General features: G+C 38.8%; 1 protein-coding gene across 1 annotated transcript in view; it reads left to right on the top strand.

The window, feature by feature from the left end:
• Positions 1–18,734, top strand: part of ABCA12 (ATP binding cassette subfamily A member 12) — a 200,489-nt gene that overhangs the window by 152,330 nt on the left and 29,425 nt on the right. Inside the window, exons 30-38 of the mRNA XM_061148811.1 lie at positions 259–455; positions 1,228–1,388; positions 2,762–2,998; positions 3,398–3,545; positions 7,402–7,654; positions 9,101–9,187; positions 10,014–10,101; positions 13,628–13,755; positions 17,446–17,533. Coding sequence (XP_061004794.1) covers positions 259–455; positions 1,228–1,388; positions 2,762–2,998; positions 3,398–3,545; positions 7,402–7,654; positions 9,101–9,187; positions 10,014–10,101; positions 13,628–13,755; positions 17,446–17,533 — 1,387 coding nt within the window. The remainder of the gene's footprint in view (positions 1–258; positions 456–1,227; positions 1,389–2,761; positions 2,999–3,397; positions 3,546–7,401; positions 7,655–9,100; positions 9,188–10,013; positions 10,102–13,627; positions 13,756–17,445; positions 17,534–18,734) is intronic.

The raw sequence follows: 18,734 nt of genomic DNA on the forward strand, positions 1-18,734 counted from the left end.
TCTAGACATGAATACTTGTCAAATGAATGAATAAAATAATGAACCATATAGTCCTTATGGTGTTTTCTTAGTATTAATTTTGTACCTCCAACTAGTTGATAGACAACAGAAAACTATGTCATGAATCCTCAATAGTTTACCTTGTTGAGCACATAATAGTTGTTCAATGAATGCCTCTTATTTAGGGTGCTTTTTGTGTTTTTCCAAAATTCAAATATTCTGTCTGTAAAACATAACCACTGTCCATCATTTCTGAAGGACTTTAAAAGATACTGGACTATATAGCCATCGTCATAAGAGAGTTGGAACACTGTCAGGAGGAATGAAGAGGAAGTTATCCATATCCATAGCTCTCATCGGAGGATCAAGGGTAGTAATTCTGGATGAACCATCCACTGGCGTTGACCCATGTTCTCGGCGAAGTATATGGGATGTTATATCCAAGAACAAAACTGGTATGAGTACCTTCTTATAACTTCTCCAGCCAGCAGTTATAGTTTTGCCCTCTGGGATGCAAGCACACAAATTGAAGTCTTTTCTGTTTATAATCTCCATTAAACATCTAAGGTCAGGTCTTGTCTTCTCCTAGCTAAATTTCTGGATCAATTAGTGTGTAATTGTATAGAGCCCACTGTGAATTGAGCACTTAACTGACCTCTGTGAGAGTATGCAAATCCAACAGAAGTTCCAAATTCTGCCTAGAGGAGCTTAGAATCTAATTAGAGATACCAAGCATACACAAACGAAAATAAACTGAAAACAGACTAAATAAGTGCTAACAGGATGTGAGGCAAAGGAGCAATCAGAGTGGAGTGGATTAATCAGAGAGAAATTTTCAAAAAGTCTTTAAAATTACTGCTTTTTCATAGTGAAGAAAAGGAGGGAGGGAGAGAAAAAGACAGAGATAATGGAAGTGAAGCCAAGTGAACAGAATAAGGGATTAACAGAAGTAGCCCCCACTACAGACTATGGACATTTAGCCTTACAACATATTTGCTGTCAGCTTATAAGAACAGCCCCCCACCCCACCTCCACCTCGCAGATATTTAGGAACACCCCTTCTGAATTTCTCTTTGATAATTTTGGAAGCCCCTCTGATGAGTGTTTCAGTTAGCTCATAAAATGTGACTTTCCCCATAAATCACAGGATTTACTTGTTCTAACTCAGTATATCTTGGCAACTGTAGCTTCATTTTTCATTTTCGGTTGTTCTCCTCTGTTTTCAAGCCAGAACAATCATTCTGTCGACGCACCACTTAGATGAGGCTGAAGTGCTGAGTGACCGCATTGCCTTCTTGGAGCAGGGAGGGCTGCGCTGCTGTGGGTCACCGTTTTATCTCAAGGAAGCATTTGGAGATGGGTATCACCTCACACTCACCAAGAAAAAGGTTTGTAGGAGAGAAAGTATACCTCGTTGTAGGGTCATAAATTCAGTTTGGTATGAAACAGAAGTAGAATCTGTCCAGCTTCATACATTGCTATAATTCACTATTAATATGTTAGATTCATGTTTCTCTAACTTGAGCAAGTGTCAGAACCACTGAAGGTCTCGGTTAAGTTCAGACTTCTGGCTCCACCCCCAAGGGTCTCTGATTCAGTAGATCTGGGAAGGGGTTCTAGAATTTACTACACTTCTACCAAGGTCCACATCACCCATGTGACACTGATGCTGATGGTCTGGGATTGCACATTGAGAACTAAGGTACTAGATAAAAGAAAGTCTATATTTAAGGCTACTGATGAAGGATCAGCCTGTTAGTTTCCCTACATTTCAGCCTGTAAGACTAAAAATTAGATTTTCCGCTCTATAAAAAGCAAATGAAGGAATATGCAGTCACGTATTCACTTTCTGATCCATGTTCCTCGACTGGCAACGTGGAGACTAATTCAGACAGACCAGTGGTGCTTTCACATCTTCGAAGAACAAAAATGCTTACTTACTAAGGCTCCCTTACTATCTCAAATAGTGTTATGTATCTATATTGTGCAAGATGTATATGCTATGACTACTCTCATTTATTTTATATCTGATCATCCTAATGTGACTTCCAAAATATAAAAAGTAGTTCATTGTCACATTCCTTAATTCAGTTAAAAATTCATTTATGAGTTATATATGATATCTTAATATATGCCCAAGACATTGTCTTAGGCACTGGGGATACAGCAGTGAACTGATGATGCTAAGATTTCTGCCCTCATGGAGTTTATGTTCTGATGGGAATGTGGGGAATTCAGGTGGTAAAATTGATAAGTATGTAATTTAGAATATTAGCAAGTGATAACTGTTATGGGTAGAATAAAGCAGAGGAAAGGGCATAGGGAATGCTAGGAAGTGCCATTTTAAGTAGACAGGGTCTCTGAGAAGGTGACAGATGAGCCAAGAGTTAAGGCCAGGCAGAGAGTGAGCCCTGTCACTACCTGGGGCAAAGGAACAATTGCAAAGGCCCTAAGGAGGGAGCATGCCTGAGCCTGAAGCATTGAATAACCGAAAGTTTGTTGTTGCTGGGGTAAGAGAGAGAGGGAGAAGGTGAGCAGGAGGCTGGAGAAGGGACAGGGTGAGGTAGGAGATGAAGCCAGCAGGATAGTGACTGACAGACAACTGTAGGGACCCCCAGTGGGACAGGAAGCATGAGAGAAGTGATAAACTCCCTGGTACAGGTCTGTACTGGCCTAAAAGAACTCGCCACCCTCTGACTGGGGCCCGCGGGCCCTACAGTGTGAAGACAAGGGCGTGTTTAACTTCTCTTCTCATCTCTAGAGTCCAAATCTAAATGCAAGTACAGTGTGTGACACCACAGCTGTGACGGCAATGATCCAGTCCCATCTCCCTGACGCCTACCTCAAGGAGGACATCGGGGGAGAACTTGTCTACGTGCTTCCTCCATTTAGCACCAAAGTCTCGGGGGCCTATCTTTCACTCCTGAGAGCCCTGGACAGAGGCCTGGGTGACCTCAACATTGGGTGCTATGGCATTTCAGATACCACCGTGGAAGAGGTACACCTAGACATTTCCTTTCTGCTTGAGGCTGATTAACTTGCTGTTCCCTAGAATAAATATGAATGGTTCTTTTTAAAAAGAAAAGAAAAATTTTAATGAATGTTTTAATAAGTAAAGGGAAACAAAAATAAAGATGCTTTTGATTATATAAAAATTATAAACAAACATTTTACCAAATCAGAAAATCTTAAAATTATCTCAGTACCATTCTTATGTAAGACTGACTTCTGAAAACAAGCATGTTGCTTCATTTAGAGAAAACATATCTTTTACTACGAGTATGTTCCTTTAAAGTCGCAATAAATGTGACAAAAATTTAAAATAAAAATTGAGCTTAAAAGCTAGAAAACACATGCATGTTTTATGCTAATGAAGTGTTCCTACTTCTCTTTCTAGGTCTTTCTGAACTTGACTAAAGAGTCACAAAAAAATAATATGAGTCTTGAGCACTTAACACCAAAGAAAATCGGAAGTTCCAGTACCAATGGCATCTCAACGCCTGATGATTTATCTGTGAGCAGCAGCAATTTCACAGACAGAGATGGTAAAATAAATCTAATGTACACATTTTGCTTAATTCCAATGAACAACATAAATGAGAAAATCACAAGACAGATTTTTTTTTAATTCAACTTTATACTTTCTAAATTTAAAAAGACTAAAGAAATATAAGCTTTCTTTTTTTTTTATTATTATTTTATTATTTTTTTTTTCCAGTGGGTTTTGTCATACATTGATATGAATCAGCCATGGATTTACATGTATTCCCAATCCCGATCCCCCCTCCCACCTCCCTCTCCACCCGATTCCTCTGGGTCTTCCCAGTGCACCAGGCCCGAGCACTTGTCTCATGCATCCCACCTGGGCTGGTGATCTGTTTCACCATAGATAGTATACATGCTGTTCTTTTGAAATATCCCACCCTCACATTCTCCCACAGAGTTCAAAAGTCTGTTCTGTATTTCTGTGTCTCTTTTTCTGTTTTGCATATAGGGTTATCATTACCATCTTTCTAAATTCCATATATATGTGTTAGTATGCTGTAATGTTCTTTATCTTTCTGGCTTACTTCACTCTGTATAAGGGGCTCCAGCTTCATCCATCTTATTAGGACTGGTTCAAATGAATTCTTTTTAATGGCTGAGTAATATTCCATGGTGTATATGTACCACAGCTTCCTTATCCATTCATCTGCTGATGGGCATCTAGGTTGCTTCCATGTCCTGGCTATTATAAACAGTGCTGCGATGAACATTGGGGTGCACGTGTCTCTTTCAGATCTGGTTTCCTCAGTGTGTATGCCCAGAAGTGGGATTGCTGGGTCATATGGCAGTTCTATTTCCAGTTTAAGCTTTCTTTTTATATACAAAATATTTATCAAACCAAGTTGAATTCTCTATTTCAAAAATATTTTGAAGAACATGAACTTCCTTGTTAGGATATGACTTATTCCAACTTGTTGTGTTCAACAAGTTCAGTCCTTCTTATAATTGATGGTGTCCAACAGGGCTTCCCAGGTGGCAATAGGGGAATATGCCAATACAGGAGACATATGAGATGGAGTTTCGATCCCTGTGTTGGTAAGATCTCCTGGAGGAGGGCATGGCAATCCACTCCAGAATTCTTGCCTGGAGAATCCCATGGACAGAGGAGCCTGATGGCCTAAGGTCTGTAGGGTTGCAATGTGTTGGATACAACTGAAGTGACTTAGCACACAGCAACAATGGACAAAGTTACTTTGTAAGGAATCTCACTCACTGCTATTAGATGTGTTCAAGTAGTGATCTTCCTGACCCAGGGATCAAACCTAGGTCTCCTGCATTGCAAGCAGATTCTTTACTGTCTGAGCTACAAGCGAAGCCCCTTCAAGTAGTGGTAATAGTAATTTTTTTAAGTTGTTTTTGTCCTTTTTTTAAAAAAAGGAGTCATCAGTCTTTATGAAACTTCATTGGAAAACATGTCTAACCTTCCCCCATCTCTGAATGATTATATGCTGAGAAAATTCAAGCTCTGAGAAAGTGCTTTTGGGAGAGTCTCTGAACTGATGAGGGCTTCCCTGGTGGCTCAGTGAATAAAAAATCTGCCTTCAATGTAGGAGATGTGGGTTTGATCCCTAGGTTGGGAAGGCCCACTGCAGGAGGGCATGGCAACCCACCCCAGTATTCTTGCCTGGAGAATCCCATGGACAGAGGAGCCTGGCAAGCTACAGTCCATGGGTTGCAAAGAGTCAAACATGACTGAAGCATCTGAGCATGCACTGAATTCATGAAATCAGACTTAACAGTGAAGAATCTATAATAATAGGTCACCCCCAAATTCCTCACACAATATATGTTTGGAAAATGCTGTTTCTTGTCACAGCTTTGAGGAATTGAGCTCTTTTGAAAATAGCTTTTATCCTGTCTTATACTCTTTCTGACAGTTTATGCCTTTGGAAATACTATTTACTTAAGGAAGCATATAGTAAAACCATATATAAATTATGGAGTAGTCATTCCAATAGTTTGCTTAAATTGGGAAAATCTTTAGGAATAGAACTTATGATTAAACATTTGCTTGACTCTAAAATTCCAAAAATATAATCTCTGGTGTTTGTATAACTCTGGAACTTGGGAGTCTCATTTGTCCTCTGCTAGATTCCTCAGATGTCACCTTTTGGAAATATAATTGTTGAGATTATGGAATTGTGGACTGAGAATGGGGTCATCTGCTTCAGGAAGCAAATGTTATGCATTTGCCTCTGCATTTGTCTCATAATTTAAAACTATTCTTCAGTCAGAATGTTCCCCTCCTTGACATTATCGTTTGGAAAGCACATATTTGCTCCATTTGATACACCTGTAAGTCATCGACATGTAATTTCTCAAGAAACAGAAAAGCATACTAATTAACTTACAATGTTTAGCTCCTTCTGCAATTCCCCTTTGCAGAGATATGAGTTCTCATTTAAACTTGTTCACTCTATTTAATTGGAATTCATTTTAAATTAAGCAGCTTTGTATTTTTTCTTATCAGCTAAATGAAGATCATGATTTTTGTGCCGCATAATTTGTGATGGAGGATTAAAAATATCCACAGAGTTGACAAATACTATCATTTTATCACATGTAAAGGAATGCTTGGTGGCAGACCTTCAGAAGAAATGTCATATTTGAAACTATTTTTAGAGGGGACTGCTGAAATTACTTGTTGTATGAGCACTACTGAGACATGGATAATTCTCAGTCACTAAGTTGTGTGACTTGCAACCCTATGGACTATAGCCCACCAGATTCCTCTACCCATGGGATTCTCTAGCCAAGAATACTGGAGTAGGTTGCCATTTCCTTCTCCAGGGGATATTCCCAACCCAGGAATCCAACCTGTGTCTCCCCCGACTCCTGCATTGGCAGGTATATTGTTTACCACTGAGCCGCCTGAGAAGCCCAAGCCACAGTTTACGGCCTCCACCACTCTGCGGCTCTCTCTCAGAAGCCATGGGAGTGGGGCAGGCTTGTGGGGGAGGAGGGTAGGCATTTTTTCCAATGAGCTCTTTTCTGTTGCTGAAGTGGTAAAAATGGAGTTTTAGAATCAATCCAGATTTCTAAAAAGAATGCAACAAATAAGTATTTGAACTGGAATTGTACTTTGGAGGAGAGCATTTTCCTTTTCCTATGTTTAAGGTGACTTCATTGGGCCCCATAATGAGGGCCATTAGATTTACCATCACTAAGTAACCGACAACAGGATTGAGTTATGCTAGGCTGATGTTTTGCTCTCTTGTTAAATTTATTTGAATTAAATCTCTTCAGAGAAGCTACCTCTTGAATATTAGTAGTCAGAAACACATATTGATTCTGCACTGAGACTTTAGGAGATTAGGGACAGTATTCACTTATAAAATTCTAGATGTCTCACTTTGACATTAAAATTACTATGTCTATGACCAAGAATAATTTGTGTATAGTCATTTATAATTTTCAAAGAACTGTTACATATGCTCCTTGAGATGGAGAGACTCAGGCCCAGAGCTGATCAGTGGAGAAAGTGAAAATGTTAGTCACTTAGTTGTGTCCGACTCTTTGTGATCCCATGGACTGTAGCCCACCAGGCTCCTCTGTTCATGGAATTCTCCAGGCAAGAATACTGGAGTGGATTGCCACTCCCTTCTCCAGGGAATCTTCCTGACCCAGGGATTGAACCCAGGTCTTCTGCATTGCAAGCACATTCTTTGCTTTCTGAGCCACGAGGGAAGCCCAATCAATGAAGAGATGAACCTCAAATCCAAATCTTTAAGATATCAGCTTTTCCTACCGTGTCACATTATACCATTCATCCATAGTCTTTGAAGTTACTTTATTTCTTGGTTTATCAAGATTTCCCATAACCATGTTAAATCTCTGTCTCTTTTTTAAAATCAGACAAAATCCTGACCAGAGGAGAGAGATCGGCTGGTTTTGAACTGTTACTGAAGAAGATTATGGCTATTCTCATTAAGAGGTTTCATCACACCCGCCGGAACTGGAAGGGCTTCATAGCACAGGTTATTCTCCCCATTGTCTTTGTAACAACCGCCATGGGCCTCGGCACGCTGAGGAGTTCCAGCAACAGTTATCCAGAGCTCCAAATCACCCCATCTCTTTATGGTGCCTCGGAACAGACAACGTTCTATGCGTAAGTGTCTTCCCTTTAACTGAAACCACATTTTCCTAATGCCTCTGGAGGTGCATTGTGGCTGAATGAATGTCATAAAATGCTGAAGAATAAAGAACTTAGGAGCCACAATACCTGATGCTGCCAAAGGAATAGACAGTTTGATTTATCACAACATGACACTTCCCTCACCAGCAAACAACTGTAAGAGGCTTTTGGTTGTTTTTTTTTTTTTTCATTTATTTATATTAGTTGGAGGCTAATTACTTTACAATATTGTAGTGGTTTTTGCCATACACTGACATGAATCAGCCATGGATTTACATGTGTTCCCCATCCTGAACCCCCCTCCCACCTCCCTCCCCATCCCATCTCTGGGTCATCCTAGTGCCCCAGCCCTGAGCACCTTGTCTCATGCATCCACCCTGGACTGGCGATCTGTTTCACAATTGATAATATACTTGTTTCAATGCTATTCTCTCAGATCATCCCACCCTCGCCTTCTCCCACAGAGTCCAAAAGTCTGTTCTATACATCTGTGACTCTTTTTTTGTCTTGCATATAAGGTTATCATTACCATATTTCTAAATTCCGTAGATATGCGTTAGTGTACTGTATTGGTGTTTTTCTTTCTGGCTTACTTCACTCTGTATAATGGGCTCCAGTTTCATGCACCTTATTAGAACTGATTCAAATGAATTCTTTTTAATGGCTGAGTAATATTCCACTGTGTATATGTACCACAGCTTTCTTATCCATTCGTCTGCCGAGGGACATCTATCTAGGTTGCTTCCATGTCCTGGCTATTATAAACAGTGCTGCGATGAACATTGGGGTGCACGTGTCTCTCTTAGTTCTGGTTTCCTCGGTGGGATTTCTGGGTCATATGGCAGTTCTATTTCCAGTTTTTTAAGGAATCTGCACACTGTTCTCCATAGCGGCTGTACTAGTTTGCATTCCCACCAACAGTGTAACAGGGTTCCCTTTTCTCCACACCCTCTCCAGCATTTATTGCTTGTAGACTTTTGGATAGCAGCCATTCTGACTGGCGTGGAGTTTTTGTATTTGTCTAAAAATAAAGTTAAGGTAGATTTTTATTTTTAATGAATATTTAATCAGGAAAACCAGATTAAGTACGGCTTCTCAATCTGTTGTAATACATGACAAATAACTTTTTATTAAATATAGAATAGCAGTATCAGAATTCTGTATAATATAATGTTATGTTTACAGTAGGTGATCACTAAATGCATGTGACAGGAAAATAATAATATTAATAACCCAAAAAGAGATATGTGCTTATTTTTTTGTGTGACCTTTTTTCTGAGTCTACATCTCTCTTAGATTTTTAAGAAAATAGTCCTGTACACAGCATGTGTCATTTCTTCAGATCATTCATGAGCATGAGTTTAACACGGAAAACTAGTGAAGGAAACATGAATTTGTTTCTGTCCTTTAATATTATAGAAATTATCACCCAAGCACAAAAGAAGTGGTTTCAGCAATGTGGAGCTTCCCTGGCATTGACAACATGTGTTTGAATATCAGTGATCCGTAAGTAGTTCTTTTTTTTTTTTTTTTTTTTAGCATTCTAGTGTGTGTGCACATGCATGCATGTGTATGCATGTATGTGGCAGAGTGTGGATGGGTGAGTGTGTGTTGTTTGACTGAGGAGGTCAGCACTCTGATTGAAGTCTATCTTTTAAGACTTTGTCTATCTCCTTTAGTTCATTCCATGGTGATGCTATACTGAAATAGTAAGAAGTGCTTTATAACTTGAAAAGTTTGTTTGTATACGTATTTTCATTAAACAGTGACAACCACCCTGTGAGTTGTTAATGTCATTTTTAAGATGAAGAAACTGAGGCTCATGTGAACTAGGATACTTGTCAAAAGAAATCTAGAGACTAGGTTGTGTAGCTAAAGCCAAGAACCATGTCTTCTGACTCCAGTCCCCAGACTTTTGCACTATATAGTGTTGCTTATTCAAAATGATGTAGTCACTGGACAGCAACAAAAATTCAAACTTCCAAGATAGTACATGACACATGCAAACTTGACATTAGTGCATTGTTTTGCTAAAAATCCCTTTCCCTTCAGAGGAGAGGATGAAAAGAGCAAAGAAAACAAAGGGATCAAGAAGTTCCATCCTGCCACATTGAGGCAATGAGCTTTGGTCTCAGCACTACCTAATCGTTAAGTACTCTCCCTCAATCCCCCATAAGATGTCAGAGCACTTGGAAATGGTAGTGCAATGTATATTCAAGTGGTGAAAAATCGGTAAATTGAACTGAATTCAATACCAAATACCCACTTACATGCTCATACATAAACATGAGAATGTACACACACCTCACTTTAATATCATTCTTACTTGCAGGAGGTGTTTAAACAGTCTGGGAAAATGGAACCGCAGTGGAGAACCTATCACTAATTTTGGTGTTTGCTCCTGCTCAGAAAACACTCAGGTAAGATGGAATTCGCTCTCAGTGAAGTTAAAAAAAAGAAGAAATATCAAAGCTTGAAAGATCTTTCTAGGTTACTGAAGAGTGGATATAATTTCATTTTATAGAAGCTGGTAGCTCAGCGATGTGGATCTGGACCACTTAGAAACACTAAACTTCAGGCCACTGTTTTAAATCCATCTTAGGACAGACTTCCTGGGGTAGGTGATTCTATGAGAGTCTTTGTGGAAACTGACTAAAAGTGAGTTTGGGGCTCAGTTCAGTCGTAACCAGAAAGCTCTGCTTCACACAACAAAATGCCCCCATAACGTAATATTTGAAAGCGCAGTGAGACTGCTGTCAGCTGGGAAGTTAGGAGTGTTTAAGTCCAGAACAGAACTCTGCATGCCTCCAAGCAACACCTCCAGGATGCGAGAATAATTCATGTCCTGAAAGAAACATTAAAGATTTTCCAACCAACACCCTGTGTTCTATAGAAACACACTTTTGTTTTCTGTGCTTAGTCACTCAGTCGTGTCCGACTCTTTGCAACCCCATGGACTGCAGCCCACCAGCCTCCTCTGTGCAGGGGCATTCTCCAGGCAGGAATACTGGAGTGGGCTGCCATCCCCTCTTCCAGGGGATCTTCCCAACCCAGGGATCCAACCCAGGTCTCCTGCATTGCAGGCAGATTCTTTACTGACTGAGCCACCAGGGAAGCCCTAGGTCTATCAATTCAGTAAACTTTTAAGAAATTAAAGATTGCTGAAGAAAAGAGGTCACTGTTAGTTTCTGAGAGTCACTATGTTATCAACACTTCCCTATGGGGAGGAATCTAGCAATATTTTCTTCAAAGTGGCATATGATTACATCTTATACTGTCTTGGTACACTATTTTAGAATAAAGATGTTTTCAGTAAATGCAACCATTTTTTGTGGTCTCATGTAAGACAGTTACTAACAATAAAAACTGGAATCCAGCAAGCATCTTTTGAAATCCTTGCATTATAAATATTATTCTTACCCAGTTCTCAAAGTTTTTTCTAATCTCTCATCTAACCTAATTCTCTGTGTGTTTTCTTTAGTTCATAGTAAAAGTCTACTAACTTAGTATTTAAAAATGGAATCTGGATAGGTTTTAATTTTTTAAAAAAGTAGATTAAAATTTTTTCAACTTAATATTCTGCTGATGGGAATCCAAATTTATGTAAACAACTTTTAAAAGCATTGATAGTATATACTAATGCTGATGATATATATATCCTATGAACTCACCAATTCCATTCCTATTATATACCCGTCAGAAGTGCTAATTCACAGAGAGACATATACTGGGATACTCATACTAATAATATTTGTAATAGCCTCCCAAATTCCCAGCAACAGTAGAATCAGTTCAATTCAGTTCAGTCATTCAGTCATGTTTGACTGTTTGCGCCCCCTGGACTGCAGCACGCCAGGCCTCCCTGTCCATCACCAACTCCCGGAGTTTACCCAAACTCATGTCCATTGAGTCGGTGATTCCATCCAACCATCTCGTCCTCTGTCGTCCCCTTCTCCTCCTGCCCTCAACCTTTCCCAGCACCAGGGTCTTTTCCAATGAGTCAGCTCTTCACATCAGGTGGCCAAAGTATTGGAGCTACAGCTTTAGCATCAGCCCTTCCAATGAATATTTAGAACTGATTTCTTTTAGGACTGACTGGTTAGATCTCCTTGCAGTCCAAGGGACTCTCAAGAGTCTTCTCCGGCACCACAGTTTGAAAGCATCAGTTCTTCAGCGGTCAGCCTTCTTTATGGTCCATCTCTCACATCCATACATGACTATTGCAAAAACCATAGCTTTTGACCATAAGGACCTTTGTCAGCAAAGCGATGTCTCCACTTTCGAATATGCTGTCTGTGTTTGTCATAGCTTTTCTTCCAAGGAGCAAGCATCTTTTAATTTCAAGCATCTTTTAATTTCTGCAGTGATTTTGGAGCCCAAGATAATAATAGTCTGTCACTGTTTCCAATTTTTCCCCATCTATTTGTTGTGAAATGATGGTACTAGATGCCATGACCTTTTTTGTGCAGTTTTTCTGTGTGTTCTTGTCACCTCTTTTTAATATCTTCTGCTTCTTTTAGGTTCATATCATTTCTGTCCTTTATTGTGCCCATCTTTGCATGAAATGTTCCCTTGATATCTCTGATTTTCTTGAAGAGATCTCTAGTCTCTCCCATTCTATTATTTTCCTCTATTTGATCTACAACTACACACATCATATTCTCACAAACAAATGATGAGTGAAAAAAATCCAGATATGAGAGAGTACACATGATACAATTACATTTGTATAAAATACAAAAACAGGCAAAACTCTCCTGAGCTGGTTACTTTGGGAGTGGTAGGGTTGAAAGGAAGCATGATGAGGGGGGCACCTAGCATACTAGCTTTGTTTTGTTTTCTGATCCAGTTGCTGGTTCAAGGGTGTTTCCAGTTTGTCAAAATCTATCAAACAGTACCCTTATAGCATATATGCTTTTCTGTATGTATAATTCAATAAAAAATTAAAGCTAAAAATTACATTCATATATATATCTCTTTTTATGAAACCAGAGGCATTATAGAATGTGATCTTCAAGTTTTTACAACTTGATGCAAGGTAAAATTCAATGTTCTTTTTTAGAGCAAGCTGTAACTTTATGCTGTTGATCCATGCGTGTTTTGCTAGTCTCAGGCTCTAAGACACTATGTGAAAGATGGGAGAAAAAACTGGAAAAGTGCTAGGCTTTTTCCAAACTAACGTTCATGGCAGCGAAGCATGATACACTCCAATGGAAAGTATGTAGTCAGGAAGTGCAGAAAGCTAAAAACATATAAGTAAGGGGTTTAAACTAAGGTCTAAGGTTGGTTAATAGTAATGGACCCAGACACTGAATTTTGATGGTAACATAAGATGCCAACAATGGGGAAAACTGGGTGACAGGCATACAGGGACTCTCTGCACTATATTTGCAACTTATTTATGAATAATCAACATGTATATAAGACATATATATAAATTAGATTTAGATGGGGTAAAACTGAAATCTGACACCTAGGTTTAGTCCCTTAAAACTAATATAACATAAACTTTTTATCCACTGTTGTTCATCCCTGAGAATTTATATCTGTTAATGTTATCTTTTCAATTTGGGGCAAATATTTTTTTCTTCCCTGTGAATTACTGAGAGAATTTTGAGTCATCTTAAACTTTAATGTTGTTCTCCAGATATATCAAGCTTGTCAGTACAGTGAAAGAAATATCTAACATTGGTTAACTTGTGTTCTTTTTTGGCTTTAAGCAAGTCTTAAACACAAGTATGTGTTCTATATAAATAATAACTCTGTGTTATTTCTTGGCAAAGGCAAGATGACTTCTTTTTCATAGCTCTTTAGATGCAGAAGACACCCTTATCACACTCTACCAGTTGCACTAATAGGCAAATCATGAGACTGAAGAGTCTTGACATTGTCTATTTAATTTGTACAGCATTGTCCAAAATGAACTTTTTTAATCTTATCTTTCAGGAATGTCCTAAATTTAACTATTCACCACCTCATAGAAGAACTTATTCTTCCCAAGTAATTTATAACCTCACTGGGCACCACTTGGAAAATTATCTTATATCAACTGCTAATGAGTTTTCACAAAAAAGGTAAAAAAAACCTGTTTATAAAAAATTTAATTTATAATATCTTGTTTTCTAATTTTAAGTTAACTGTCTTGAATTTGTGACAATAAAATGCAAATTTCTATTGATTATCTATGTGGGTAAATTGTTTTTCCTTACATATCCTTACATATTACTTACATATTAAAATTTAAATTAATTTAATAACTAAATTAAGATTTATTTGAGCACATTGTAAAGCATTGTTTTGGGATTCAAAAATGTATTGTTAAATTTATACATATTTTTTTCTCAAAGCAAAAGACAAGTTATTGACTGGATTGTGCAAACTTGGAGAGTTTTAAGGCATGACTTGGTGGCAGTTGTCCTTAGTTCCAATTTGAACATCTCAAAACTTGGAGTATGATATCTGCATGTGAATAAAATGTATTCTTGTATAGCAAGTTCACAGGCTTGTTCCTAAGGCACCTGACCATTTGCCATAGATGCAGTGTGGCAGGCTTACATTTGCAACAACATGGATGGACCTGGAAGACACTATACTAAGTGGAATAATAGAGACAAATACTGCGTGATTTCACTTTTATAGGGAATCCAAAATAGTCAAATGCATAGAAACAGAAGAGTAGAACAGTGGTTACTAGGGTCTGGGGGAAGGGTGAGGTGGGAAAATTTTGGTCAAAGGGTACAAAGTTTCAGTAGAGCAAGGTGAATACTGGATGTCTAAGTACAGCAATTCTAATTAAGAATACTGATTGTTACATGAAGTTTGTTAAGTGGGTAGACCTTAAGAATTCTCAACATATACAAGAAAATGGTAACTTTATGAGATAATGGATATGTTAATTAGCTTGATTGTGGAGATTATTTCACAACATATACATATAACAAACATTGTATAACTTAAATATTAATTAGTATTTAGTACCTAACCCATTCTTATTTATTTATTTAACCCATTCTTAATGTGGTCAATATTTAAACTAACCTATCCTTAAAATTTCTATTTGAATTTTTTAAACCTACTTTTTATTTTTAAGAGTCCATGAATTTCCAGTTACAATATGCACTTTAGACTAAAATATGATAAAAGAAATTGATAAAACTGCAAAATATTTGTCAGGCAGTCTTTATTTCATACTACAAATGTGTTCCTAGTGGAAAGAAAAAAGTAGGCTCTTAGTTAAACATTTTAGATTTCAGTTCAGTTCAGTCGCTCAGTCATGTCCGACTCTGCAACCCCATGAACTGCAGCACGCCAGGCCTCCCTGTCCATCACCAACTCCCGGAGTCCACCCAAACCCATGTCCATTGAGTCAGTGATGGCATCGAACCATCTCATCCTCTGTCGTCCTTTCTTCTCCTGCCCTCAATCTTTCCCTGCATCAGGTCTTTTCAAATGAGTCAGTTCTTCGCATCAGGTGGCCAAAGTATTGGAGTTTCAGCTTCAACATCAGTCCTTCCAATGAAAACCCAGGAAGGATCTCCTTTAGGATGGACTGGTTGGATCCCCTTGCCATCCAAGGGACTCTCAAGAGTCTCCAACACCACAGTTCAAAAGCATCAATTCTTCGGCGTTCAGCTTTCTTTATAGTCCAACTCTCACATCCATACATGACCACTGGAAAAACCATAGCCTTGAATAGACAGACCTTTGTTGGCAAAGTAATTAATGTCTCTGCTTTTTAATATGCTGTCTAGGTTGGTCATAACTTTCCTTCCAAGGAGTAAGCGTCTCTTTATTTCATGGCTGTAGTCACCATCTGCAGTGATTTTGGAGCCCAGAAAAATAAAGGCAGTCACTGTTTCCACTGTTTCCCCATCTATCTGCCATGAAGTGATGGGACCAGATGCCATGATCTTAGTTTTCTGAATCTTGAGCTTTGAGCCAACTTTTTCACTCTCCTCTTTCACTGTCATCAAGAGGCTTTTTAGTTCTTCTTCACTCTCTGCCATAAGGGTGGTGTCATCTGCATATCTGAGGGTATTGATATCTCTCCTGGCAATCTTGATTCCAGGTTGTGCTTCCTCCAGCCCAGCATTTCTCATGATGTACTCTGCATATAAGTTAAATAAGCAGGGTGACAATATACAGCCTTGACGTACTCCTTTTCCTATTTGGAACCAGTCTGTTGTTCCATGTCCAGTTCTAACTGTTGCTTCCTGACCTGCATACAGGTTTCTCAAGAGGCAGGTCAGGTGGTCTGGTATTCCCATCTCTTTCAGAATTTTCCACAGTTTGTTGTGATCCACACAGTGAAAGACTTTGGCATAGTCAATAAAGCAGAAATAGATGTTTTTCTGGAACTCTCTTGCTTTTTTGATGATCCATCGGATGTTGGCAATTTGATCTCTGGTTCCTCTGCCTTTTCTAAAACCAGCTTGAACATCTGGAAATTCCCGTTTCATGTATTTCTGAAGCCTTGCTTGGAGAATTTTAAGCACTACTTCACTAGCATGTGAGATGAGTGCAATTGTGCAGTAGTTTGAGCATTCTTTGGCATTGCTTTTCTTTGGGATTGGAATGAAAACTGACCTTTTCCAGTCCTGTGGTCACTGCTGAGTTTTCCATATTTGATGGCATATTGAGTGCAGCACTTTCACAGCGACATCTTTCAGGATTTGAAATAGCTCAACTGGAATTCCGTCACCTTCACTAGCTTTGTTGGTAGTGATGCTTCCTAAGGCCCACTTGACTTCACATACCAGGATGTCTGGCTCTACGTGAGTGATCACACCATCGTGATTATCTGGGTTGTGAAGATCTTTTTTGTACAGTTCTTCTGTGTATTCTTGCCACCTCTTCTTAATATCTTCTGCTTCTGTTAGGTCCCTACCATTTCTGTCCTTTTTTGAGCCCATCTTTGCCTGAAATATTCCCTTGGTATCTCTAATTTTCTTGAGGAGATCTGTAGTCTTTCCCATTCCATTATTTTCCTCTATTTTTTGCATTGATCTCTGAGGAAGGCTTTCTTATCTCTCCTTGCTATTCTTTGGAACTCTGCATTCAAATGGGTACATATTTCCTTTTCTCCTTCGCTTTTGGCTTCCCGTCTTTTCACAGGTATTTGTAAGGCCTCCTCAGGCAGCCAGTTTGATTTTTTGCATTTCTTTTTCTTGGGGATGGTCTTGATTCCTGTCTCCTGTACAATGTCACAAACCTCCATACATAGTTCATCAGGCACTCTGTCTATCAGATCTAGTCCCTTAAGTCTATTTCTCACTTCCACTGTATAGTCATAAGAGATTTGATTTAGGTCGTACCTGAATGGTCTAGTGGTTTTCTCCACTTTCTTCAGTTTAAGTCTGAATTTGGCAATAAGGAGTTCATGATCCGAGCCACAGTCAGCTCCCACTCTTGTTTTTGCTGACTGTTTAGAGCTTCTCCATCTTTGGCTGCAAAGAATGTAATATAATCAATCTGATTTCAGAGTTGATCAACTGATGATGTCCATGTGTAGAGTCTTCTCTTGTGTTGTTGGAAGAGGGTGTTTGCGATGACCAGTGCTTTCTTTTGGCAAAACTCTATTAGCCTTTGCCCTGCTTCATTCCGTACTCCAAGGCCAAATTTGCCTGTTATTCCAGGTGTTTCTTGACTTCTTACTTTTGCATTCCAGTCCCCTATAATGAAAAGGACATCTTTTTTGGGTTAAACATTTTAGATTTATTTATGAATATTTTCTCATTAAAACAAGTATCAATTTTTCCATGTAGATATGGAGGTTGGAGTTTGGGGCTGCCTTTGACTAAAGATCTTCGTTTTGATATAACGACTGTTCCAGCTAATAGAACGCTTGCCAAGGTAAATTGTGATCTTTCTTTTGGGATGTCATACAAATGAGAATATGAACTTTAAATGTTCAAGCATTTTCATGAGGTGAAAGTAAAACGTGGGTCATTTGATTTGAAAAGCATTTGAAATAATGTATACTCCATAATACAGTGGTTCCAATCTTGTGTATTTAACCTAAAGAAGTGTGTGTATACTAGTACCCAGTTCAGTTCAGTTCAGTTCAGTTGCTCAGTCGTGTCCGACTCTTTGTGACCCTATGAACTGCAGCACACCGGGCCTCCCTGTCCATCACCAACTCCCAGAGTTTACTCAAACTCATGTCCATTGAGTTGGTGATGCCATCCAACCATCTCATCCTCTGTTGTCCCCTTCTCCTTCTGCCTTCAACCTTCCCCAGCATCAGGGTCTTTTCAAATGAGTCAGCTCTTCTCATCAGGGGGCCAAAATATTGGAGTTTCAGCTTCAGTTATCAGTCCTTCCAATGAGTATTCAGGACTGATTCCCTTTAGGATGGACTGGTTGGATCTCCTTGCCATCCAAGGGACTCTCAAGAGTCTTCTCCAACACCACAGTTCAAAAGCACCATTTCTTCAGTGCTCAGATTTCTTTAGAGTCCAACTATCACATCAATACATGACTACTGGAAAAACCACAGCCTTGACTAGACGGACCTTTGTTGACAAAGTAATGTCTCTGCTTTTCAATATGCTGTCTAAATTGGTCATAACTTTCCTTCCAAGGAGTAAGTGTCTTTTAATTTCATGGCTGCAGTCACCATCTGCAGTGATTTTGGTGCCCCCAAAAATAAAGTCATACCATGATCTAAGTATCCGGTTACATATACAAAAATGCACATAGTAGCATGTCTCATATTAGCTGAAAATGCAACCCCAAATGTCCATACACAATAGCATAAATAAATAAATCGTTATATACCCATTCAATAGAACTCTCAGCCATGAAAATAAATGAATTAATTTCCATACAATAAGTAGGCTAACTCTTCCAAGCACTATTAGTAGGCAAAAGCAAAAACAGAAAGGAATACACAACTATAATTGCATTTACTATAAACTTTGAGAGTAAGCAAAACTACCATATAATCCAGAGCTGAGAGAGCACATTATGATTTGAAAGGACACAGAGTGTCAAAGAGAAGATGTTCTAGATGCTGGCAATTTCTGTTTCTCAGCCTGAGTGATGGGTATAG

This window comes from Dama dama, chromosome 8 (genome assembly GCF_033118175.1).
Source record: "Dama dama isolate Ldn47 chromosome 8, ASM3311817v1, whole genome shotgun sequence".
Lineage (NCBI taxonomy): Eukaryota > Metazoa > Chordata > Mammalia > Artiodactyla > Cervidae > Dama > Dama dama.